Below are 27,470 nucleotides of genomic sequence, written 5' to 3' on the forward strand. Positions count from 1 at the left end.
CTTTGGAGCATGTCTTGTATTTGAGAAACTACAACCTTTGCCAAAAAGCTGTCATATGAGGGCATCAGTGTTTCAGAAATACATCTTGTTTTAATCTGATACATAAAAGAGTACAATAGCTTCTTCTGTAATGTAAATAAATTATAAGACCTATGTTTTACATGTATAAACTTATATTTCTGAAGAACACAGAAACCTATAATTTTCTTTTGTCAAGTTTGATTTATAAGACATTTATCCCAGGTGAAAATATTCCAAAGTGAGGTTGGTTATTCATTAACCTTAACTTAATGTCCTAAAAAAATCAAATGTTTAACAAGAGCAAAAAGACCTTGCTATGGTATGATAAGTAAAATGTACGCATCATATGATGGCATAAAAACAGGTCATTGTGACCTACAATTAGGGGTGTGTTACACCCTCAAGTTTACTATAGTATAAATAAGGAGTCTGAACCCATGTCAGAAAGGCAACATAATTCATGCTAACTAAAAATTTTCAAGAACACTTCAGTTCCATAAAAACAAGTATAAGCACACACCGATTTAGCATCCAAGAAAATTTCAGCGCATAAACATGTCATCTCACTGGCCCAGGTTTCCAACCCTTAATAGTGTACACAATTTCCACAATGGAAACTGGCAATTAGGAAATATTGCTCTGTTTAATAGGACAAACCAATAGCATTGGAAAACCAGTGCCTAACTGTCCTTCTAGAGGTGAATGATACCAAATCAGGGCATAAAGTTTCATGGCAGATTCAAAATAGTATATGTTCATATAAGCATATATAGAGAGATGTTCAAATGAGACTGGTCGCCCACATGGTGCAGTGGATAGGGCATCTGCTCTAGAGTTGCGAGGTAAGGAGTTGATCCTTACGTTGCAGGTTCGAATCCCACTGTGGGACGTGGAGATCGGTTCTTCGAATGAGACCGTATAAACTGAGGTCCCGTGTTGCAGTAGGTGTTGGCACGAAAAAGATCACTCCCTGCTCAATGGCCCTCAGTGTCAAGTAAAGGAAGAACTTTGCATCTCTCCACCACCAAGTGTTAATGGTGTCTTCATATTAGTGAAAAATTCTCGAGGGGAATGTTAAACAATATACAATCAATCAATCAAATGAGACTGGTTAAATCCAAACATACTCTTATCATAAAATTGACATTTGTAGCTAGTATGCAGATTAATATTAAATATGTGCTGTAATGTAAACACTTTGCCTTCCCTAAACAGGAATAGTAGTGCACAATGATCAATACCCTATCATCCAAATATTTATAATCAAATACCAAGTTCCCCGCAGCAATGGGGCAAATGGGGACCTCAAACACTCAACAGTTATTGATGACTATTATATCTCTTCTCCTTACTTATAGTGGGTTATAATCATTCTGCTGTTTTTAACTTTCTGTTTTGGTGAGTTTAGTTACTCAGGGAATTATTTGCCATCCAACATTGGACAATATTTCTGAGAATTCAGGAGCTAGTTACAATACCTCCAGGACACCCATATCAACTTCTGTAAAAAACCTAGTGCATACTGAATGAAATCAATTCTTTACAATGGCTCTCACAGGAGTTAAAGATATTGTGCTTCAATTTATGTAATATATTTTTGAAGGTGATTATAATCATAAGCTATATCACATTTAGTCCACATCATTCAGTGACATGGCCATTTATAGTAGGACTGCCGGGTTACGTGAAACAGCAATAAGAGCTAAACTTTTAAATGGATGCAAGTCATTGTGACTTACTTTAAGCTAGGTGAATCATGACCCCCTAAAGTTAAATACCTCTGTATGAACAGGGAATTGAACCCAGGTCAGAAAGACAAAACATTCATGCTAACTAAAAATTTTCAAGGACACAAACTCAAATCCACAATATATGCACACACCGTTTTAGCATCCAAGAAAATTTCAGCGCATAAAACATTTTACCTCACTGGCTCAGGTTTTGCACACAATTTCCTCTGTGGAAATTGACATTAATGAAATATGATATATATGCTCCATTTATAAACACAATACAGCACAAAGCCAGAGCAAATGAAACGATTAAGAAATATGTCTTCAGAAAATTTATGCTGAATCAGGACATAGTTTAACAGTGTGCACCCATTGTGCACATATCTACACCAATATGATTACTAAGATGTTTGAATGGAAATGTTACATGATGAGGTGCATCACCATCAGGAATACAAAATGGTATCTGTACCTTTACATATGGTACTTAGAGTTTAATCTATATACCTGTACTTAATCATAGAAATACTGTATTTAGTTAATTATACCTTAGATTAATTTAACAGAGTAACAGTTTAATGCCCTTAAATTATGTAATAGTTATTAACACAAGATAATGAATAGAATCTCTCTTAAACATAAATCTCATAATGAGGTGCTAACTTAAGGTTTCAGACACAGGCCCTTAAGTGTCCTTAGATTTTATATATATGTATCAAGTGCCGTACAAGGATGGAATGTTTAAATGAAAAAGGACTGAAAATCCTGACCCTTACTAAAGAAGCATCAAAGAAAAGTATCTCATAGTTTAAGGCCTCATTCAATAATGTGATGCAGACAAGGATCAAACAATTAATGTTTGGGAAAATTGGGACTGAATTTTAATAGGGATTATCACCAACATCTGAAAACCCCCTTCCTCCCCAAAGAATTAAACATGCATTTAAAGGATTTTGTTATTTACAATAAGCAATGAATCAACAAAATGTGAAACTGTAAGGGCTAGCATACCATAAAGAGGCTTACCTAAACGTAAAATTTACATTGAATCTTATATAAACTCATGAACACTCTCAAACATGACATACTCACACACACATATATAAACAAAAGTTCAAGATGAACAATGTCCAAACGTTGATATTTTAACTCAGTCCATCCTTAAACCATATTCCTTCTTCTGAGTCCTGTCAGTCTGGGATTCCTCTCTTCCTCCTGTATAAAACAACCAATCATTATTCACTAAGGGTTACCGGTATTTGAACTGGAAGAAACAGTAGCAAAATATGTATATTGCATTGAGAATTTTCTATCAAATCACATCATGAAATTATAATATGATTAAGGAAAAACACGATCATATTCATCATAAAGCATGAAAACTTGTCGATTTATAAAGAAATGTAGCAATTTTGTGATATGAACTAATGTGCTGTCAGATCCTGTTCTTAAGTCATTTAGGCTCAGGTTACCTACTGAGAAATTTTGTTTACAGACTAAGGTGCCCTACTTAGAAAGTTTGAGAATGGCTCTGATAATTTACTGAGAAAGTTTGAGCTTGAACTCCTCGTGAACTAGAGAAAGTTTGAGTATAGACTCAGGTAACCTTCTAATATGGTTTGAGTAAGAAGAACAAACTGTATCTTACCCTCTGGTCAAGCCAATCTGGAATCTTGTTCTTCCTAAAGGTTAATCTATGACTGCTGTAGATAAGGCTAGTCCAACAGTTTGTCTGTTGACAAAGAACAAGGAAGGTTAATAGCAAAAGAATGTAAATATTTTATCTAATGGCAAAGAAAAAAATCACAGAAAAAAGGAAAGTATTTGTGTTTTATCTTACTTTTATATTAGGCAACAGTTCAATGCTTTCTTGGAACTCCAGATGAAACATGAATCCCCTTGAACATTGGATCCAGGTTAGCTTAATTCTCTGTTATCAAAGAATATAAAGAAATTAACTTGACTGTTAATTAAAGAATGTATACAGATCAGTTAGTAAAGGTACAGAAAATTGAGAAATATGGATATAAATTGACAGAACGCAAGTAGTGTATCTTACTTCTTACCATCTTCTGCAGGTTTGATTCAGTTCTGACTGTCAGTATTCTTTTGTCTGGTGTTTAACACAAGTCCTAACCCAGAGGGTGGGAGACTGCAGTCAAGACTCACCAAACCATCGATCTGTGAACATAGAGAGTTTAGAGTCAAATATGTGATGTACTTAGACAGAAAACAGAAATAAATCTAATGGTGTAACAAATGCAGCTGAATTCTTACCACTTTGACATAAATGGCTGCTGGCACATGTTATGGACACGCTGTGCCCTGGCAATGATCTGCTCTTTATTGTATGGCTATCTGGTGTCCAGCTCTTCCTGACAGGTGAGGTACTTTTCCAAACCCTTGACAATATAAGGGTCAGTTGTCCGTGTTTCTGTAAAACAGAGATTAAAAATCTAGATGCCTCAATCATAACCATGTGAAAAAGCACAAGGAATGGATTTAGCACAAATTATCTGTATATTACCCTTCGTCCATGGCTGGCAGCAGTAAAACTTGGATCTTCTTCTTTGTGTGGTCGTCTTCTTCTTTGTGTGGTCCTCTTCTTCTGTGTGTGGTCCTCTTCTTCTTTGTGTGGTCCTCTTCTTCATTATGTGGTCCTCTTCTTCAGCAGGTGATCCTATGCTCTATTAATTGAATGGTTGTCCTGCTGTCACCTGAAAAAATAGGACTCAGTTAATCTAAGGTCTAGCTAGGATCTTTAGTTCTAGGATACTGAGATTCCAGATCAAAGGAGACCAATTCAACATGCTAAGATAAGCATATAAAATGGCCCTAATTATAATCACCAAGTTGTGGATCAAGCACATTAATTCTTTGTAACTTACCCTTTCTTCCAAGACTGCCTGCACTGGATGTCTGTTCCTAGTCACGAAAATTCTCCTGAGAAAGAGATGTGTTCTCTGTCACAAGGTTGTAGCTTGCCAAACCATCATTCTGTTAATTAGAGAGTAAAAAGTTATAACACGTCCAAATCATTTTGATACATAGACTAACATGGTAATCCAAAAAATGTAACATATACAGCTTGTTTCTTACCAGTGTAGCCGATGATGGCCTGTTGGTTTAGTGGATATGGTACCCTAAAGTCTGGCAATGGACCTCCTCTCCTTCTATATACCTCCTCTTCCTTGGGTGGTCCTCTTCTTCCTTGGGTGGTCCTCTTCTTCAATGTGTGGTCCTCCTCAGTCTGTGGTCCTGCAACCTGAAAAAAAAATTCACAGTATTTATTTCAACTTTTGGTTCTTTAGTTGTAGGATACTGAGATTCTAGATCAATTTAGGGGGCTCATTTTACATCTGTGAAGATGAACACATAAAATGGCCCTAATTATAATAATATGTGAAAGAGCACAACAATGGATTTAGCACATTTAATTTGTATCTTACCCTTTCTTCCTTGGCTGGCTGCTGTGGATCTCTCTTCCCTTAAAACCCTGGACTCCTCCTTTTGAGTGATGCTTGGATATGTTCTCTACCATGAGACCAAAGACCATTATTCAGTAAACATTACTCCGTAAATATACAAGAGGTCTAATGAGTGTCTTTATTGGAATGACTAAGAATAAAACATTTCAATCTAACAAATGGGCCTTATAATGAGCATTTGCAACAACTTTCCATACATGGCTTGGCCATGATATATGGCATTCACAATTTTGAAAGAGGCAATGATCATCATCTACACTTAGCAGTTGTGTGGTTACTGAATATCCATACGCAGGGTGGGAACAAAAATGCATTCCAACTAATCAGTAATATTCAGCAATAATCAGTAGTGCACCTAACACTGTGACATAAACCCCTGACCCTAGGTCCACACATTGCACAAATTTTAAAAAGAAACTCTTAAAATTGCCTATCAAAAAATAAATGAATGTATAAATACAAAGGAGCAGATTTCAAACAATTAATTCATTTTCTATATAAGTAGACCCTTTTTCCAGGATGCCAGTAAAATTCACAATTCTTCATTGTGTGGGCCCTTCTCATCACACTATATAGGTAGTTAATCTGCTTCATACCCAGAGACAGAGAAGAAAATTTTCAAAGATTTAATTGATTTTCACTATATGTGTGGTCCTCGCTCTTCTTCCTTGTGTGGTCCTCTTCTAATTTGTGAAGAGGCATTCTTGCTCATCATAACTATGTACCTCTTCTTCTTTGTGTGGTCAGAGAAGAAGATTCTTTGTGTATGTATTCTTCAATATATTGTGTGTTCCTCTTCTTCTTTGTGTGGTCCTGGAATTATCTTCACAATGTGGTAAAAGCACTCTTCTTCATCATTACTATACACTATGCTTTATTGAGATGGATTTCCAAAGAATTCATGCTATATAATCCATACCTGCTGTCTCCTCAACACCAAACCCCTGGACCCTCCATTAAATTTACAAGGTTGAGGCACTCTTTCATCATAACTATGCATAGTTAGTTTATTACCTAGGAGCAAAGAAGGTTTTCAACATGCTAAGATGAGCACATAAAATGGCCCAAATTATAACCATTAAGTTGTGGATCAAGCACATTAATTCTTTGCAACTTACCCTTTCTTCCATGACTGACTGCACTGGATGTCTGTTCCCAGTCAGGAAAATTCTCCTGATAAGTAAGAGATGTGTTCTCTGTCACAAGATTGTACCTTGTCAAACCATCATTCTGTTAATTAGAGAGTAAAAAGTTATAACGTGACCCAATCATTTTGATACATAGACCAACATGGTAATCCCAAAAATGTAACATATAACATTACAGCTTGTTACTTACCAGTTTATGTGATGGCCTATATATAGTGGATATGGTACCCTACACAAGTCTGGCAATGGTCCTAAAATTCACAATTTTTGTGTATTCTCATCATAACTTCCTTGTGTGATCCTCTTCATTGGGTGGTCCTCCTCTTCCTTTGGTGGTCCTCTTCTTCAATGTGTGGTCCTCCTCAGTCTGTGGTCCTGCAACCTGAAAAAAATTCACAATGTTTATTAAACTTTTGGTTCTTTAGTTGTAGGATACTGAGAATAAAGATTAATTTACGGGGCTCATTTTACATCTGTGAAGATGAACACATAAAATGGCCCTAATTATAATAATGTGTGAAAGAGCACAAGCAATGGATTTAGCACATTTAATTTGTATCTTACCCTTTCTTCCATGGCTGGCTGCTGTGGATCTCTCTTCCCTTTCCTGGACTCCTCCTTTTGAGTGATGGATGTGTTCTCTACCATGAGACCAATGCTTGTTTAACCATTTTTTCTGTTAATATACAAGTCAGAGGTCTGAGTGTCTTTATTGGATTGACTAAGAATAAAACATTGCATCTAAAACTGTAACATAAGCAGCCTGTTTCTTACCACTTTTGTCAATGTTGGCCTGTTGACTGTATCCTGGTAATGGCTTCCTCATTATTGTGTGGTTGTCCACAATTTGGCATCTGTCTATACCTGCTGTCATCTAAAAGTTAAAACACAAATTATTTTAGCTCTTGGTACTTTACTTGGTCAAATACTGAGATTCCAGATCAAAGACAGCTCTGTTTGCAACAGTTAAAATGAACACAAGGATTTGAACCTTACCCTTAATGAGTGGTTGGCTTCAGTTGATCCCAACTCCCTGGACTCGTAAATCCACAAGTAGGGTTGTCATTGTTTGTATTGGGATTTAGGTTAACTATAATTCTGTTAACATACATCAAGAGTCAAACTAGTACATGTACTAGTACCGGTCTTAAATAAAGTGAAAATAAAAAATCTAAACATAAGAAAAATGCAGCTTGTTTCTTACCACTTTAGCCAATGTTGGCCTGTTGGTATAGTGGATACCCTGTATCCTGGCAATGGTTTCTTATTCCTTGTGTTGGTGGCAGCCATCTGTCCATCCCTTCTAGTGCTCTTGATAATGGTAGAAACTGACACAGAATTAGTACAGGTTCAAAACATTTTAAGAAGTAACCTTTAATGAATCATTCACAAACAAAAACATGTGACAATAACATATATGGACAAAAGACAAACAATGATAAATGAAAATGGCAAATAGGTGGTGTTAGTACTGTAAGTAAAAAAGGGAAGGGGAAAGAAACAGGAAACAAAAAAAATATGCAATAGAAAAAAACAACTCACCTCATTTCTGGCTTATAAGATCAAAATACAACCTTTTCTTGGGTTCCATGGGTACACTTGGCTCCATTCTGTCTGGTGAATAAAATTTTCAAATTGTTAAAATGACTTATCAAATAAATCTAATTTTTAAAATAATTTTTTAAGGAATGAAAGAAAAAGTGAGCAAGCTCACATACCCCATGCTCCCCCAAAACTCAAAGTGCTCAAATTGCCAGGAAAAATAAAGGAATCTGAATTTCCTGGTAATATGCACATCTACACATTGTGTCCTAAATATCTGCAAATTTTGATCAAATTCTGTGCAGCGGTTTAAGAGGAGTTGCACTGACAAACTGTTCATCTCTATATTCAAGGTATGGCCAAAAATCTAAGTTGAAATGTGCAGAAATTCCCGGAAAAAATATGGAATCCAAATTTCCTGGTAATATGCACATCTATCTACACGTTGTGTCCTAAATATCTGCAATGTTTGACAAAATTCTGTGCAGCGGTTTATTAGGAGTTGCACTGATAAAAAAAAAAAACAGGACTGACGAACTGACTGATGGGTCAAAAACAATATACCTCCCACAACTTGTTGCTTGGGGTATAAAAATATTCATGTAAATAGTTTTTGTTTCATAAAAAACATATTCTCATCACTGATATCTGTTCAAAACCTCTTTTAATTTTAAGTGATTTTTTTTGTTTAAGAATATTTAATGATACTATAATTTTAAACAGGAGGATATCTTTGCAAAATCACCAGTGAGAAAGGTACATTGAAATAACATGTACCTTGTGTGTATGACCTATAATATGGGTATTGCATTACTGTTTACATATATATATATATATATATATGTATTAAAAAATTCTTTTCTACTTATTTACCAAGAAAAACATCTCTATGTCCAAGTAACCAAAAAGCAGTTTTACTGATACACTGATGTTGTCACTGGTTAACCAGGTGTTCATTGACAACATTAGTACTATGATTTTGTCAAATGGCAAAAAACAAACTTGCAAAGAGTTAAAAAAGAAGAGTTTGCATCTTACCTTCACTTCTAGGTAAAAGTACTGTAACAGTTTCTATCCTTTATCTTGGTTGTCTTGTTCAGCATAATACTGCCATCTCTAAAACCTGGGAACCAGCCAAGCCTAACCTTCTTCCTGTCAACACAAGACACACAGAGGTCAACAAAACAAAAATTTATAATAATCAGACTTCTTCCGATGAGTAATGAAATCTTGCAAATAAATGGAGTAGAGCACATATCTTACCTCCTTTATACAAGGAAGCTTGCAGTCAATCAATACTAATACCTCTTCTATAACATGAGAATACTCTTGGACATACATTGTAGGATCTGTCAGGTTACCTGTTAACAATGTAGAACTTTAGAAAATCTAATTCAAATGGAAGTGATACATTCTAAAAGAAGTGACTTTTTTGTCTTGCAGTTACCTGTAGGATTGACGTACAAGTCAATTTCAGCTACTGGCAAGTGATACACTCTGCTAAATCTTAGGATGGGTACTGTCTCCTGCTAAATCTTAGGATGGGTACAGATGCACATATCTACATCAAGTATGAAAAAACACAAGAATGAAGTCTGTACAAAGAAAACAGATTTTTTATTTTACCCTTTCTTCTATCACTGACTACAGTTGATCCTTGCTTCCTGGACTTCTTGATGCAAACCAAGGAGTCTTTTTGTAAAATCACGGCTGCTCCAATCAATAATCTATTAACAAAGAGATTCAAGGGTTTAAATAAGTCCCTAATTTGGACAACAAAAGTCCAATATGCAACAAATGCAGTTTGTTCCTTACCATTAGTCAGATGTTGTCCTGTTGTCATAATGGATACCCTGTATCCTGGTAATGGTGTCCTCCTGTTGTTATGGTGGATACCCTGTATCCTGGTAATGGTGTCCTCTGTGTGTTGTTGGCTGCCATCTGTCCATCCCTCCTCTGTGCCACTAGCAAAGAATGAAACTGACAAAAAATTAGTAAAGTTCAAATGCAATGAAACAGAAAGGACAAAAAGATTATACCTATTTAAGGCTGCTTGGCATAGGTTCCATGTCCTGATGCTTCAGACGGATATTCTGTCAATTGAAAATAAAGAGGTTAAAGTGGGACTCAGAAAACAATGTAAAACAAGATATGTTTGTGAAACACTAATGCTCCTCCTCCTCCTCCCTTAAATAATTGGAAGTCCAAGGGGCATAATTCGATCTGTCCAAAATTGCTTGATCATACCCAAAACTGCATTTGATCTACATATTCTTATGATAATTTTTTCTGCACTCAATTTCATTTCAGTATGTAAAAATATACAAAGAAAATGAACAAAAACTGCAAATAATTCCAATGGGCACAACTCTGTCCAAAATTGCTTGATTGTATAATAAACAGAACTTGACTTAGATATTCTTATGATAAATCTATATACCAAATTTCATTTCAGTGCAACCTCTGCAAAGAAAATGAATGGAAACTTGGTGGACCTACAGATAAACTGACCGACAGACAGCAGCAATTAAAGCATATATGTCCTCCCTTCTTTGAAGGGGGTCATAATTAGAGGTACTGTGAATATGGAACTAAGTACACGGACAAAATGTTACACCCCCTCTTATGCAATGGAAAATTCATTGTTTTACAATGTTTTCACAACCAAATCATAAAATAGGTTGTGCACAATGGCATTATGTAATAAAGATACTGTAAAAAGTCTTTAATTTCTTCAATAGCTATAGGTCGATTATCCACAATTACATATGGGAAATCCAATTTTGTGTCCAATAAAAATTAATTTAATTCTCCTCACTTTTCTAGCAGGATGTATAATAAAGAATTTGTGTAAGAAGAGAGAATCTTACCATATCTTCCAAGGTAGGCCTCAGTTTATGGGGTGACTCCTCTTCACTGCCGGGTCTAGGTCAGCCATCTGCTCTGTCAAGACAAAACACTGAATGTCTACATTACTGCAAACTCTTTCTTATGAACATGATGGACAAGAAATTAAGGAAATTAATGAAGACTTAATTTAATATAACAAGAAGTAATCAATGTACATTACCCTGACATGGTTGGTTTTTGCAGTGGATCCTTTTGGTCTGGACTCTTTTTCTGTCTTTAACTGGCCAATGTAAAACTGCTAATGGAAGGCAATCTAATAAGAAATAAATAAAGGTCAATTAAAGATTTCAGTAAATAATTTCAGCAAACACAGATGTCCAGTCCAGGATAAATTGTTTAAATGTTGGTATCCAAGATAAGACCTTAAAAAAGAGTACAAAAAAGAAGAAACCTAATGCACCAACTGTTCAGTTTTTATGTCTTATCATGCTTTTATTTTAATTTTCAAAAGAAAATCAAATGTCTGAAATATCCAGGTATTCAAAGATAGTACTTAACACAAAAAATTACATGTGAAAATAAAAGCCATGATTACAACCAACAAGAAATTAAAGCCAAGGTTAAAGTTTTAGAAAATTACTCCAAATTCAAAGGTCAAAGTCAAATTGAAAAAGTTAAAATGTTGGCCATCAGAAAAAGGGATTTTGTCACAAGAAAACAATTGTAAAACTACATGTAGGCATTTAAACCAAGAATGCAGGAGTTATGGACAAGAGTTTTTGCAAAAGTTTTTGAAAAGTAAGCCACTCTAGACAAAGGTAAAAAATATAGATATCCTAAAATAGTGCTAAAGAGAAATACAAATGAAACACCAAAGTCCTAAGCCAGTACTTCTCAAAGCTAGGGTCAGAATAAAGTTTTTTTCAGACAAATAGATTGATGGACAGACAAGTGATTTGCCCTGAATCTCAGAATAGAGGAACATTAACAGAGAAGATGTTATGTCTTACCCTCACTTCTAGGTTCGGCCACTGTTCATCCTTACTCCTGGAAGGCTGGCACTCTATCTGAAGTATGACAGTCTGCATTGAAACATGGTTTCCATGGCCGTCTTACTCTCTACCTGTTCAAAAAGAATGCGAATTAAGAGGTGAACTCAGACTTAAACAAGTGAGAAGATTCTTGAATCTCTTGAAGTGTATGAAGAAAAGATTTTAAATTTTTAAACTTGCTGTAATCATGCTAACACTACTCACCCTAATCTTAGAATTGAGCACTGCTTGTCTCTGCTTCTTTAGGATTGGGCACTGCTCGTCTCAGCTTCTGTAGAATTGGGCACTGCTTGTCTCTGCTTCTTTAGGATTGGGCACTGCTTGTCTCAGCTTCTGTAGAATTGGGCACTGCTTGTCTCTGCTTCTTTAGGATTGGGCACTGCTTGTCTCAGCTTCTGTAGAATTGGGCACTGCTTGTCTCTGCTTCTTTAGGATTGGGCACTGCCTGTCTCAGCTTCTGTAGAATTGGGCACTGCTTGTTTTGGCTTCTGTAGGATTGGGCACTGCTTGTCTCTGCTTCTTTAGAATTGGGTGATGCTTGTCTCAGCTTTTGTAGGATTGGGCACTGCCTGTCTCTGCTTCTGTAGGATTGGGTGATGCTTGTCTCAGCTTCTGTAGAATTGGGCACTGCTTGTCTCAGCTTCTGTAGGATTAGGCACTGCTTGTCTCTGCTTCTGTAGGATTGGGAACTGCTTGTCTCTGCTTCTGTAGAATTGGGCACTGCTTGTCTCTGCTTCTTTAGAATTGGGTGATGCTTGTCTCAGCTTTTGTAGGATTGGGCACTGCTTGTCTCAGCTTCTGTAGAATTGGGCACTGCTTGTCTCTGCTTCTTTAGGATTGGACACTGCTTGTCTCTGCTTCTGTAGAATTGGGCACTGTTTGTCTCTTCTTCTATGGGATTGAATACCGCTTGTCCCTGCTTCTAAAAGATTGAATACCGCTTGTCCCTGCATCTGTAAAATTAAATACTGCTTCCCCTGCTTCTGTAAGATAAATAACTGCTTCCCCAGCTTCTGTAAGATAAAGTACTGCTTCCCCTGCTTCTGTAAGATAAAGTACTGCTTCCCACTGCTTCTGTAAGATAAAGTAATGCTTCCCCTGCTTCTGTAAGATGAAGTACTGCTTCCTCTGCTTCTGTAAGATAAAGTACTGCTTCCCCCTGCTTCTATAAGATAAATAACTGCTTCCCCTGCTTCTGTAAGATAAAGTACTGCTTGTCCCTGCTTCTGTAAGATAAAGTATAGCTTCCCCTGCTTCTATAAGAATACTTCTTCCCCCTGCTTCTATAGGATTGGGTACTGTTTGTCCTTCTTTAAGATTGGCTTCTGCTTGTACCTGCATCTGAAAGGGGAAAAAACTGTTTATCCATGCTTCTTCAAAATTAAATACTAGTTGTTTTGGCATCTGTAAGAGAAAAACCTGCTTGTCCCTGTTTCTTTTCAATGAAATACTGGTTGTCTCTGCATCTTCAAGATTAAATACTCTTTTTTCCTGCTTCCGTAAGGTTGGCTACTGGTTGTCTCTGCATCTGTAGGATAGAAAAAAAACTGCTTGTCCCTGCTTCTTCCAGATTCAATAATTTTAGCACTGCTTCTGTAAGGTTTGCTACTCTCATTCATTCTTCTGTAAGAAAAATATTATTGTTCCTGCTTCTGTAAAACTCAATACAGCTTGTCCCTGCTTCTGTAAGGTTGACTGCTAAGTGTTCTTACATCTGTAAGATAAAAAAACTACTTCTGTAAAGTTGGCAACTACTTGTCCTTGCATTTGAAGATAAAAAAAATGGCTTGTCCCTGCTTCTGTAAAGTTGGCTGCTACTTGTTCTTGCATCTGTAAGATAGATAAAACTGGCTTGTCCCTGCTTCTGTAAAGATGACTGCTAATTGTTCATTCATCTGTAAGATAAAAAAAACATACTGCTTCTGTAAAGTTGGTTACTATTTCTTCTTGCATCTGTAAGATAAAAAAAACGGCTTGTCCCTGCTTCTGTAAGGCTGACTACTACTTGTTCTTGCATCTGTAAGATAAAATAAAAAAAAACAGGCTTGTCTTTGCATCTGTAAGATTAAATACCACTTGTCGCTGCCTCTTTAAGATGCCTGTTCTTGCTTCTGTAAGATTAAATAAATATATAAATACTCGCATCTACACTGTATACCGTTCAACCTTGCAATCTCAAACTTGAAACCAATGTATTTATAAGGATTACAAAATACTTATAATTACTTTAATCATGGAAAAATAAATAATAGAGGGGAATAATTTGTTATAGCTCCATATCAATATTCGAGGTACCAAAGTTGAACTGTATATTTAACTTTTTTAGGTTTTTTTGGTTTTTTGTTTTTTTTTTTTTTTTTTTTTTGGTTTTTTGTGTTTTTTTGGTTTTTTTTTTTTTTTTTTATATATATATATATATACATTTCACATATATAAGATGAACTCAACACCATGATGTTGTATATACAACTATAAAACATCAATGAGTTGGTGCTCATCTCAAAGGGCCTCGCTCTAACTAAAGGGCATCAGGATGAGAGGGCATTGACAGTGACCTTGACATTTGACTTGCACCTTTAATCTACTGGTACTCCTGAAAATATGAGATGAAGCTCAAGGGAACACAAAATAATGACGATGACAATAATATCACACAGATGTCTGCTTTGACCTTGAAACATGACCAAAAACTTGGTTTATTAAGGCTAAAGTTACCATCAAACAAATTGGAATTCAATGGGATACCAAATCAATATTAGCTAGCTGGTACAAAAATATCAAATCTTGTTGGATAGAAATCATATCCAACCATAAACACTGGGAGATTTAAATACGTAAACAAAAAAAATTGTTTACCACTGACCTTTGGTTCAAGGACTCTACAAAGGGGAGAGAAAAATGCTCTAAAATAAATATGACATGACCTTGACTTCTGATCTATTAGCTGTTCGTTAGTGCACATCCAATACCTCTTGGCACTATAAGTAGATGAAGCATAAGCCTGATAGGGATATAATGAAAGAAAATGTGCTCTGAACAATGATAAATATGACATGACCTTGACTTCTGATCTAGAGGCTGTTCGTTACTGCACATCCTATACCACTTGGCACTATATGTAGATGAAGTACAAGCCAGATAGGGCTAAAATGAAAGAAAATGTGCTCACTATGGTAAATATGACATGACCTTGATTTTTGATCTAGAAGCTGTTCGTTACTGCACATCCTATACCACTTGGCACTATATGTAGATGAAGCATATTAGCCAGATAGGGCTAAAATGAAGGAAAATATGCTCAAGATAAGGATTACATGCAGATGTGCTTTTAACTTGGACCTTTTATTTAGAAAACTGGTTCAAGGTAACTGCAGTTTAAACCAGATCGAGCTACGAGGAGGGAAACCATATCAGACAGACGGACAAACTGATCATTATCATAGCGGGCCCTAAATATTGAAAACAAAACCACTCACTTTACATCTATGTCTGGACAGAGCTGCTGAGGCGAGGCAAGGGTTGTGGTGGGCAGACAAAAATTTGTGTGTGCAGATGGGACATTCAAACATTAAACAATATTGAAAAAAATGGGCACTATAAATCAGACATTGAACAATGCAAAATACAAAAAAAAAATACAATTGTCAGAAGAACATTTACCAAAAATTGTAGAACAAAGTACATATATGGTATAACTCATCTAAATCTTATCTCTCTGATCCATCTAAAATGTAGGTTAAATGCAGCATTCAATGTATGCAGCAGATGCAACATTGTAAGAGGCAGCATGAGAGCAGTTGTTTCCAGGAGACTGTCCCAGAAATAGGCAATACACTATATAAGTGTTAAATGTAGGGCAGATGCAGCATCCAAAGTAGGCATCAGAGTCAGCATACAAAAATACATGATAAAGAACAAGATTAGTTTAGATCCAATCTAAATAATGAAATAATCTGAGCTCTGTGCCAGTAAAGCAAGAAATGTAGGTCATATGCAGCATCCAAAGTAGCATGATAAAGAACAAGATCAGTTTAGAACTAATCTAATAATGAAAATAATCTGAGCTCTGAGCTTGTAAAGCAAGAAATGTAGGGCAGATGCAGCATCCAAAGTAAGCATTAGAGTCAGCATCCAAAGATACATGATAAAGAACAAGATCAGTTCAGGACTGATCTAAATAATGATCGAAAATAATCCAGCTGAGCTGTGAGCCAGTATAAGCAAGAAATGTAGGGCAGATGCAGCATCCAAAGTAAGCATCAGAGTCAGCATTCAAAGTAGCATGATAAAGAAAATTTTGGAACTAATCTAATAATGAAAATAATCTAGGCCAGTAAATCAAGAAGTGTAGATCAGAGGAAGCAGCAGAGGAAGCTTCCATATGCAAATTTGGGTAAGATTCTGCTTGAAAGAAGCTGGGAATAAATGGAAATGTTAATGAAGTTCATTAACCAAAGTCACTAAAGCATGAAATTACAGCAAAGCTAGGCATGCATCTCATGAACGGTTGATATGGTCTAAGACTAATACAGTACAGACAGACAGACACAGCAATAATAATATTATACATCAATACATAAAGCTAAACACGACCCCTATATAAAGCGGTTCACTTAGTCACTGTTCAGTGTAATCAGTCGACATCGGTGTAGACAGACGTATGCTATACAGCATTCGATCAGTAGCGACAAAAACAACGTCTTCTATTGCAAGAAAGTGAAGATACCAACGAAGCTAATAGTTGTACTGTATGGTCAGTGCACCAGACAAAGACAAATACGCGTAAGTGATGTAACTGCAATAAAATGTAAATAAAGGTAATGGAAGATAACCAGCGCGAACACAGGTCCCCATTCCATGCAGATACTCATGACAATAAAGCAGTCAGGACGTGATACGAATGTAAAGAGTATGTACCAGGGTGCTAATATCGTAGATAGTAACAATATCCAAACTAGTGTATGCCTATTTACTACTAACACGGTCGTGTTCAGCTTTTAATACTAGTGTTGAACAATATGGAAACTTTCAAAATTGATCATCGCTTATAATTATAGCTTTTAAAATTGATCGAGGATACAAAGCATCAGAATTATCAACAAAAACAAGTCGGTGCTAGCGGATGTATGCGCACATTGATAGTCAACCAATTATCAGCGACAATCTTCACATAAATAATCACAACTTATTATTACAAAATACATCAACCACATAGTAACAGTTATATCTCAAAGAAGGACCCTATTATTATTATTTATAAGTAAATAATTAAATTAATTCGGATATTAAATATTAAACTTTTACAGGAACTCCTCATGGAAAAACTTTATAAGGGAATTTTAACTATAGAAATATTTCCTGTTGTTTTAGACTTTATTTACCAAGAAGAAAAATTATGTTCTTTTTATTTTACAAAATTTTACCTTGGAGCTTACTCAAATTTCAAACAGCAGTAATTAGGATGGAAAATTGAATTTTGTTTACCCATTTATTCAACGATAACACTGAAATACTTATAATAACTTTTAATTATAATCTTAGTTAAATAAAGCTAAAAAAGAATTAACTTTGATCATAGACAATCTCAAGGTCATAACCCCTGATTACAGGTAAATTATTTAAAGGGAAATAAATGGAAATGATGGCAAAAAGCAAGTCTAATTTTAAAGTTATTTAAATTAAATGTCTAATAATCCCTAAATTATTTTTGAAAATGTTATTTATATAGTAATTAATTAAGAAAAAATGAGAAATTACATATGATAATTAATTAATTTCATCAAATTAAAATTACTCTCACAAATGCAGTGGCTAAATAACGGTGTGTGCATGAGTTGATATTTAGCCACTAGCCTTCATGAGAAAATCGTAAATAAAAAGGGGGTCTTTTTTATCTTAACAATTAATTAGGTATTCAGAAAGATTTCCACCAGTTTAAAAAATAGCCTTTATTTACAAAAAAAGTAATCCCATTTAATTGATTTAAACTATAACAAATCTGTGGAAGGGGGACGGCATTATAAGTCCTACTTAATTACCTAATAAACCAAATAAGTACTTTACAATTAAGGCTTATATGAGATATACATAATAAAAATTAATACATAGTACAAAATGATATATAAAGTACAAAAGTCAAACAAATACTGAACCCATCTTGCACACAAAAAAATGAAAAATCAAGAAACCCTCTTTACCATGAAAACTCAAGATTTTACTTCTTTGTAGGATTTAATTGATTTTAATTGCTCTTTTAAGAAATTTTTAATCATCTAAATTACATGAATAATTTAAATTTTACCACCAGAGAAATTGAAATTAATGGTAAATTTAAATAACCTGTTGTTTGAATTATTTTATGTTTAAATTTTACTTTAGTTAGGGACATTTATAATTTAATTAACCTGTTGTTTAATTGTTTATTTAAGTTTTCCTTTAGTTGGGAAAATTTATAACCTCTTGTTTAATAGCTAGTTCAATGTTTAAATTTCACTTTAGTTAGGAACATTTATAATTTAATTAATCTGTTATTAATTATTTTGTCCTGATTTTACTTTAGTTAGAAAAAAATACAATTTAGTTAGGAAAATTTATAATTTAATTGAACTTTTTTTTTTATATTATTTAAGAAGTTTTAATCTAATTTTAGTTAGAAACATTTATAATTTAATTAATCTGCCATTTAATTATTTCTGTTTTAACTTTACATAACTTAGTTAGGAAAATTTATAATTTAATTAACCTGTTGTTTGATTAATTTTGTTTTAATTTTAATTTTACTTTAGTTAGGAAAATTTATCAATTCAATAAATCTGTTGTTTAATTATTTTCTTTTTTATCAACTAAATCAAAATCTTAATTATCATTTAGTTACTCTCCTGAATTTCTACATCTAAATAACGGTGTGTGCTTGTATCAAGATATTTAGACGTAGTATCCATGAGAAATTAAGAAATTGAGAAATTAAGAACAAATTTAAACTTATTTAATTCTAGAAATGGTCTTACAATTAAAAGAAAAAATTTAAAAAGGTATAATGTTATTAACAAAAATTATAAAATCCTGAATTATTATGCCTCAATTATTCCTAGATGAAAATTACAATTACTTAGGAGAAAATCAAATATTTTTTCAGTTTTATCCTTTGGAAATTGAAATTAATCAAGGGGAAGAAAATTTGATAATATTTATACAAAAAAAAAATTAGAGAAAAATTAATCCTATTTAAACTTTAGTTTTATACACAAGAAACTTAAAGAAAGGGGGGGATTTACATTAGAGAAGAGAAGATAGGGAAAATAATACCACCTACTAAAGTGGCCTCCACATTCCTAAACAAATGCCACACCACCCCTTCTCCTAACGCTGCAAAGCCTCGCCTCGTAGGTTCCATCACAGGTGATGGCTGCGGTGATGGCTGCCTCACAGGTGATGGCTGCACAGGAGGGATCTCTGCCACTGGTGACCCAAGGCTAGAAAGCCGAGGATGCCCCACAACAACCTGAGGAGACGGCAGTTCCACCACCTCAGTCTGTCCAGCCTCCTCCTCAACTAGAACCTGAGCAGGCTGAGGTGATGGCAGTGCCATCTCCACAGTCTGGTCAAATTCTGGCCAAGGAAGGGCTATGACAGGCTCAGGAGATGGCAGACACTCTTCCTCAAGCTGAACAAGCTCTACCTCTGGATCGGCCATCACAGGTTGAGGAGATGACACAGTCACCTCTTCAGCCTGCCTTAGCCTTTCCACAGGCAGCTCCTGTAAAGCCTCAGGAAGAGGCAGCACTGCCACCTTCTCAGGCTGCCGAGGAACATCATCAGCCTTCAACATCGGCTTCACCCTGGACCTTCGCACCTAAAAAGAAAATAGACCAAATCATAGACAGGAATAGCAATGGTAACTATACATAACTAGCCAGAAGTCTCATCCCATAAAAAAGGTTAATGGGAAGGACAGGAACAGGGATTTTCACATATGTGCTTTACCTGCATGTGAGTCCGGAGATCTTCCCAACTACATAATTATAAGTTTGACCCTGTGGCCCTATCCTCCTAGTTTGACCTAAGTTTTAAAGATTTTAATATATTTTGAATGCAACAAAAAGATTTTCATTTTCTACATGTCCATCACCTGTGACAATTAACACACTTCAAGGAGTGTTATCAAATATAGTATAAGCTGATTTTTTTAGATTGATGCAAATTTAACAATTTAGTCATAAAATTGATATTTTACTTTGGAGAGAAGTATAATTCCAAAAATTTGATACTACATGTATCTAGCAAGATAGCCTTACCCTTTATTGCTGCATTGTAAGTGATAATACTGTGGTTTCATCAATATATTCATTGAGGTTTTTGAGGATTTCGTTGTCGAGCAAATTGTTTGCTCATCGAATTCAAATGTTCATTGAAATAAGAAATATGTTATTCATTTGTATAGACAATGCTTTTGTCCATGAAATTATGTGTCTTCGAAAATGCCTGTTTTACTAAAACGAAAATTGATGCCAATGAAAATTAATGAAATCACAGTATGCAGTTATGCAATTTTAGAAATATATACGTATCTTGCCCTTCAGCAAATAATGCCATAATTAAACATTTGCTATAAACATTCTCTTATACAGTATGAATTTCATTTTTCTTCATGATAGACAAACAAGACATGACAGACTAGAGGTATTTTGAGCACTAAAGCTCACTCCCCCTGCTTCCCATATGATTATAATGGCAAAGTCCATGTTTTGCTCTGGGAGACCTGAAATAAGTTTCAAATCAAAAAGTAAAATAGGAGAGGCACAACTAAGGGCACTATATGTAATTAAAGTAATACACGCTATATGAACGCGGATTTGTGTGTAAAACAAAATGATTAAATGATTTGAAACACATATGAAGTGTAATGAAAAATTGATACTTTCCACAAACTTTTACTAATAGAAGCTTAGAGTCGCTGTAATAACAAAACAATTAACTGCAATGAAGAATTCAGTCTTTTCATGCATATTGACAAAGGAAGTGCGTAAACAGTATAGTAGACACACATATCCAGGGGAACTCATAGACAAAGAGGTATATGTTGCATTTTGATAACAATTAATTCATTAAAGGTTAATATGGGTCATAACAGAGCAGATGCATGTTGATACTGATTTCATTAAAAGATAAGTACATGTATCATTAAGAGTAAGAATTCACGTCAAAAGTGAATTGTTTCTCAATGGTCTACCTAATTTTCTTGACGCCATGTTTATTTATCAATCTAAAAGTAGCGAAGGCGTCACATGATGGATTTATCTAAATATAGCCATGCATTTCTCTCCTGGCAGGATTATAAATAATTGATAACTTAATTAATAATGCGTTCAATTTTAATGGTGTAATATACAGTATTTTCATAGCTGCTATACCTTTAAAAATTTGTTCCTATACAAATCTATAGGGAAAAAAGTCTCACATTTTTAATGTTTTTCTGAGCGGGCATAAAAAAATCAATGTTGGACCATTGAGTGAGATGTTGGACCGCTTACGTCACAGAATGGGCGGAGCTTAATCTCATTTTCATTCGTTGGTGTAAAACAGTGACAAACCTGATGTTACATTACGAAATACAGTACAAAATACATGTATGTCAAAAAATAAAATTAAATGAAAGGTATAACAAAATATTTGACCCTCGAACCAAACTGTATGCCTTCGACCTAACGGACTCAGGCAGACAGTTGCAGGTTCCTGGGTCTGACAAAACACGTTGCCTTTGAACTCAGTCAATAAATGCATATTGGTAAACAAAATATATAAATTTCCAAATGTATTTAAACTGGTGCAAGTTATGGCATGTACGTACTACTTTAAGAATTTTGAAAGTATCATTATACATTTATTTACTGAGTTGAGGGCAACAAGTGTTTTTGTCGGACCCAAGAATCAAAATGTCTGCATGCCTGCATTCAAGGTCGTTAGGCTGAAGGCAGACAGTTTGGTTTGAGGGTCTACAAAACACATTTTGTGCAAGAACTCAGTCAATAAATGTTTTGTTATACCTTTCATTCTAATTTTTTTGATATACATGTATTTTGTACTGTCTTCTGTGATATAGCTTCAGGTCCATCACTGTTCAACACTGATAAAGGAATAAAAATAAGATTAAACTCTGCCCATTCTGTGACTTAAGCAGTCCAACATCTCATCGACCAGTCCAACATCTTACTCAGCGGTAAACATCAATCTTTTTTATGCCCGCTCAGCAAAACATTGAAAACACTTTTTTTTGAATAGATTAATTCATAAAGGAATGCATCTTTAAAGGTATAACATTAATAATTTCTATTCAGTGGTAAAGGAGGAGAAGCGGATAAGAGATATGGGTACCCTTTAATATTTAAGAGAAAATGCCAAAGTCCATGTTTTGCCATAGAAAACCCAAAATATGTATCAGATTAAAAAGTAAAATAGGTCACAATGGCACTTATAATGAATGTGACAAAGATTCAGTGAAAGTCTCATAAAATTCCTTCTGGTATAAGAGGAGTCGCGGATAAGAGATGGGTACTCCAGCATAACAGACAGATGGATGTACAGACAGACAGACAGATATCCCGATCACCTTGTACCCCAAAGCATAATTAACGGATAGACATGCAGACGGATATACAGACGTAAATCTCAATCACTTTATACCCTTCTGCTTTTCAATCAGGGGGTATAATTACAGTAGCTCGGTGGAAAGAGAGAGATAACAACAAAATTCTATCTTCCAATAAAAAGTTTGAACTAATTCAAAGAAGGAGATGTAAAGCACTCTACTCCAATCGATCTCTCTATCTCCCCTTACTTTCCTAAATAACATTTGTTATAAGTAAATCTTTTATCACTTACAGGAAAGTCCACGACGTAGTCGGCGAACCACCGGGGGCGCTGTCGAACTCGTGTAGATCGTCTAAGCTCCATTCTATAATAATAAAAACTTTATTACATAACAAAGTTAATTTCCTTGAATTTCAATAGATATAATAATTAAAATACCCTTATAGCAAACACACTTAAAATATACAATGAATTGACTCTCACAAGTATTTATTGTCTAGCTTCCGCGTTTAAGAAAGCAACGGGCAAGTTAAATCTCATTTGTCTGTCTGTCCAAAAACTCTCATCTTAGTCATCTTTTGAATGAAAAGTCAAGATAGACTGGCTTTGAATTCATATTTCTCATGTTACATTACCTGTGACAAAACCTTTCCAAATATACTTAAGCTATGATTTTTTTTAACCCTGTGACATTGGCCTTTAAGTATATAGTGCTGTGCGATATTACCGGTTAACCGGTGTATCCCGATTTTTTTCTTCACAATACGTATCGCGGTATTTTTGTGAATACCGGTTCGGGTTCGATATGCTATAAATTGTTATAAAAAGAGTTATTTGCCCTTTTCAAGGTAAAATATGGCGGCAAGCGTCTGAAGCGACGTGAAGTGTGATCAGAAACGAGAGACATGTCTCTCTCAGAAACGAAAAGACGACAACTGTTACATGAAAGCACATATTGTTAAAGCCGAATCGGAATATTATAACTATATTCGTCAAGTTGTGCTACAAAAAACTTAGCTTGCCACTTGCGCCAACACAACGCGACCAGGCAGTTGCAATATCAACTCGAAATACATGTAATTTGAGTTTCTGTTTTCATTTGACATTGACGAAAAGCAAAATTTATTAACAAATTTATATCGTGATATATTGCAATACAAAATATAATATTGCAATATATCGCGATACGATTTTTCAGTCGCGATACCCAGCACTACCTTTAAGTATGACCTACTTTTCAAAAATGTTTTAACATTACTCAAAATTAGTCCTTAAACTTTTGAGAGAGGAAATATAGGGTTTTCATCTAAAACATGATGTGGCAAAGCCTTTCTAAATATACTAAATTTTTTTACCCTGTGACATTAACCTTGAAGTTTGACCTAACTTTGCAAAAATGAAATCTTTCCTTATATCGGTAAATTTTGATTGAGAACAGATAGATCTTTCATATTTAGTTATGCACTACCTGTAAAAAAATCTATCCATGCAAGCACGATTTTTTACCCCTTGACCTTGACCTTCATGTTTGACCCGATATCGATATTCAAAATGTTTAACTTAAATCTGGCAAAAGTGGAGGACCAAAATTCCTACAAATGTTTCCCACTGATCCTTTAATTTTTTTTACTTACTTATCACTGATTACATTTATAATGATGGCAAATCGCCTGTCCCTGCTACTTCATTATAAGCATGACTTACTGTCTGTATTGCATCATGAAACTTAAGAAGTTTTGCTCTCAATTTCACACTTTTAGTGAAAGAACACAAATATATAATTCTATGAAAGTTAGTTTTTAATTAAATGAAAGATTTATGGAGATAACAAATAGTCTTCTAGCTTAAAAGTCCATGGCATTCAAACAATACAAATCAGGAGCAGAACAAACATGGACCTCTAAAACATCAGAGCTAGGTGGGATCAGGTGCCATGGAGGAGTGAGCATCCCCTGCTGACGGGTGTGTTCATCTTGATCAGGAAATAATGGAAAAATCTATTGGTAACTCAGTGTTTACATAATAACCTAACAATTAGCATGAACAAGATGTGTTTGTGAAACAAGATATGTCTGTGAAACACTATGCGCCGGCGGTACCAAAGTTAAAAAACATATTTTTAGCATATAGGTCACAGTCAAGGTCTTGGTGTCATTTGAAAGAACTTGATTAGTGAAGTCTGCGTATTAAATATGAAGTCTCTGAATAAAATCATTTTTCTGAATTAAAGTTTTAATATTTCTCATTAATACAAAACAAGATTGCCACTTTTCCTGAGGATTAAGAATAAGGTTAAAATTTGTGAAAGTGCAAGGATGTGTCAATCAAACCTGCCAAAAAATTTTAAGTTTTAATTACTTTTAAATGAAATAATATTTTAAATTAATTTTTGTGTGAAATGCTATTAAAATATATAAGTTGTATGCTATTAAAATATATAAATCGTAATATTATAGAGAAAATATTGACTTTAAATCTGTGTCCAAGTACCTTTAAAATAAAATAGAGACTTAGTGCTTTCATATCATAAAAAAATGTTCTCCTAAAAGTCCAGAACTTGGAGAACTGGCTTAATGAAACTGCAATTAATGTTCTTGAATTTTAAGGTAAACAGGTATAACTGAGTACTTTCAGTGAAGAAAAATAATATGAGCGCACTCTCTGATCTAAAAAATAAAACATGTCTTTTAATCCTCAGAAACAGTTCTATCATTTACTAGTTGCATACTTTTGATCAGAGATTGCGCTCTATAGCAAATATCGAAAAAAAAACTTCAAAAATTTGCCGTTTTTGTACACTTTTTCAGAATACGAGGAAATTGACAGAATTCGTGACGTCATAATGCTCTGAATAGCCAGAAATTCAAAAATTACATCATTTTTTATTGATATGCAGTCACCAAAGATCTAAGTGATATTCAATGCATTGTTAACTTAAACTATGGAGTTTAAATTTTTTAGAAATACACAGGGCCAAACAAGGCAAAAGTGAACCTTGGTTCTTTGGTTTTAAAAAAGAAATCACTTTACCTGTGTTTGAAAATTTAGTGTTTAACAAAACTATTCACACTGATTTGGAGATAAATAATGCTCTCCACCATGGGGTAATTGGTCAGTTTGCGTACCGTGAATTATTGTGCAAACACCATCCGGTAGCCTACATAGAATAAACCAAGAGGGTGTCTTCTACCTACTCCAATGCACATGCAAATAATATATAAATATTGCATGTAGCTGAGAGTAACATTGAAAATTTTCACCTCAAGAAAACCATTGTCAACCAAGGCACAGCCGAGGTTGACAATGGTTTTCAAGGGGTGAAATTTTCAATGCTACACTCAACTACATGCTATATTTATTATATTATACTGAATGTTTTATACATATAACAGTGAACCGTGCACATAATTTCTGTGCAGTTGCTATTTTTTGGAATATCACCCGTCGTCAAGCATTGTTGACTGTTGCTACGCTGGAGGGCGTGGTTTCATTATACAGCGGGTAATAGTGTTTTTTAACAAATGTTTCTCAACCAATCAGATTCAACTAATTTACATGAAAGTATAATATCAATAAATGTTTAGACATTTAATTCATTTTAACACTAATTGTACTTATTACAGAGTGTATATCCCCTCTTAAATTTACTGCATTTTTATTTTACAATTTAAGACAGAAATTTTAGAGAAACATTACATTAATTAATTTTCCTAAATTTCTTTTAAAATACATATATTGAATATTAATTTCAATACCATAATTTTTTTTATCATCATTTTCATCGTCATTGCTTCTCAAAGTTTTATCAACTTAGCCCCCACCCCCACCCCCCACTCCCGATTCTACGCATGTCTGCCTTACAGAAAAGTATAACTTTGGAATAATTAAGCAGAACATTTCATAGACAATGATGACTCTTTGTAATCATTGGATTACACTTTTTAAACACTTGAAAATTATTTTGAGTGGAAGAAAATTTCATACCCCTCCCCCTCCTCCCCCGAGCATGCACATTCATTATGCATGAAAACTTTTCCCGCTATAATTGCACCTTTAACTAAAACTGTATAAATTACATAAAAAAACGTCATAAATATGTTCAACATACAATCTATTGTACTAATATAAACAAATACTTCATATTCCAGTCAGAAAGCGTGGCTAATATTGTACAGTGACCTGAACTGACGACTGGAACAAGTACTCACCGAATATTCACATTTTCGACAAAAACGTTGTATAAAGTAAAAAAAGGACAAAAAACAAAAATAAACTAAAATACCTCAGTCTGAAGTAATCTTCTGTGTCTTCGATGATGATAGAACGCTTTGATAAATCGCTTTGAAGGCTTTGCAAATGCAAAATGACTGCTATTCAAGTCAAGCTCAAATATCAGTCTGAGGAAGTCTCCTTCAAAGTCAGATCACGTGATTAATGCTGGTCAATATGGTCAATAGAGCGTGAAAACTATGATAAGGTGAGAGAGAGAGGGGGTGTAAATTAGCTAGTAGTTAAAAATAACAAACTTGAAACAAGAAACCCAGGGGCCACATCGCTCACCTGAGCAACTAGCTGCGCTAAAGCGAAAATCAGCTCAGTACTGAAAAGTTTAAATATAAAAAGTGGGTTCAGAGGAGGGGTGTTTGAAAAAAAAACTTAAATCTATACTTTTTTATGCTTTTATATTGATGACTTTGTTGTTCTTAAGAAGAAATTTAATAATTATTCCTATGTATTCCTACATAAAACCTTAATCGCTCATTTTGGCCCCACTCTATCCCAGTGGTCATCATGTGATTTGAACTTAAACTTGAATCTACACTACCTGAGGATACTTCCATATAAACATGAACAATCACAGCTTTGCTGCTCTCTCGAGAAGAGTTTAAAAATCCTTCTTAAAACTTTGATCACCCATTATATCCCCACCTTTGCCCCAAAAAATGAATTTTGAACATGAATGGGTCAAGTCTCCATTCTTCGTTAATGCTAAAATTACGGAAACGTAAATGTGAAATCTGTTTCATTTGTCCAAAATTGTTGCGCTAT

At 34.6% G+C, this 27,470-nt stretch overlaps 2 protein-coding genes and 2 long non-coding RNA genes across 4 annotated transcripts; 1 reads left to right on the plus strand and 3 right to left on the minus strand.

Moving 5' to 3' along the window:
• Positions 1-4,108: 4,108 nt before the first annotated feature.
• Positions 4,109-7,059, minus strand: LOC134265604 (uncharacterized). The gene is made up of 4 exons (XM_062747829.1): positions 6,955-7,059; positions 4,936-5,019; positions 4,282-4,414; positions 4,109-4,188 (listed from the first exon to the last, which is right to left on the minus strand). Exons 1-4 carry the CDS (start codon positions 7,036-7,038, stop codon positions 4,109-4,111), a joined length of 381 nt encoding a protein of 126 aa, XP_062603813.1. The 5' UTR covers positions 7,039-7,059.
• Positions 7,060-7,613: 554 nt separating this feature from the next.
• LOC134265409 (uncharacterized) lies at positions 7,614-9,839 on the plus strand. The gene is made up of 2 exons (XR_009991750.1): positions 7,614-7,649; positions 9,758-9,839. It is a non-coding gene; the product is annotated as an uncharacterized LOC134265409 (long non-coding RNA).
• On the minus strand, positions 9,031-9,829 carry LOC134265404 (uncharacterized). Its single transcript, XR_009991748.1, has 4 exons — positions 9,748-9,829; positions 9,559-9,659; positions 9,380-9,467; positions 9,031-9,084 (listed from the first exon to the last, which is right to left on the minus strand). It is a non-coding gene; the product is annotated as an uncharacterized LOC134265404 (long non-coding RNA).
• Positions 9,840-19,102: 9,263 nt separating the features above from the next.
• On the minus strand, positions 19,103-22,784 carry LOC134265417 (magnetosome-associated protein MamJ-like). Its single transcript, XM_062747628.1, has 2 exons — positions 22,713-22,784; positions 19,103-19,686 (listed from the first exon to the last, which is right to left on the minus strand). Exons 1-2 carry the CDS (start codon positions 22,782-22,784, stop codon positions 19,105-19,107), a joined length of 654 nt encoding a protein of 217 aa, XP_062603612.1. The 3' UTR covers positions 19,103-19,104.
• Positions 22,785-27,470: the final 4,686 nt, after the last annotated feature.

The sequence above is a fragment of the Saccostrea cucullata genome, unplaced genomic scaffold (genome assembly GCF_032062105.1).
Source record: "Saccostrea cucullata isolate Sc308-1 unplaced genomic scaffold, CSIRO_AGI_Scuc_v1 ctg157, whole genome shotgun sequence".
Classification (NCBI taxonomy): domain Eukaryota; kingdom Metazoa; phylum Mollusca; class Bivalvia; order Ostreida; family Ostreidae; genus Saccostrea; species Saccostrea cuccullata.

Coding starts and splice junctions, on each gene's coding strand:
- LOC134265604 (XM_062747829.1), bottom strand. CDS start 7,038: ATGGTAGAGAACACATCCATCACTCAAAAGGAGGAGTCCAGGAAAGGG. Junction 5,020..6,954: donor AGCCAGCCATGGAAGAAAGG/GTAAGATACAAA, acceptor TTTTTTTTTCAG/GTTGCAGGACCACAGACTGA. Junction 4,415..4,935: donor GACCACCCAAGGAAGAGGAG/GTATATAGAAGG, acceptor GCTGAAGAAGAG/GACCACATAATGAAGAAGAG.
- LOC134265417 (XM_062747628.1), bottom strand. CDS start 22,784: ATGGAGCTTAGACGATCTACACGAGTTCGACAGCGCCCCCGGTGGTTC. Junction 19,687..22,712: donor ACTACGTCGTGGACTTTCCT/GTAAGTGATAAA, acceptor TTTTCTTTTTAG/GTGCGAAGGTCCAGGGTGAA.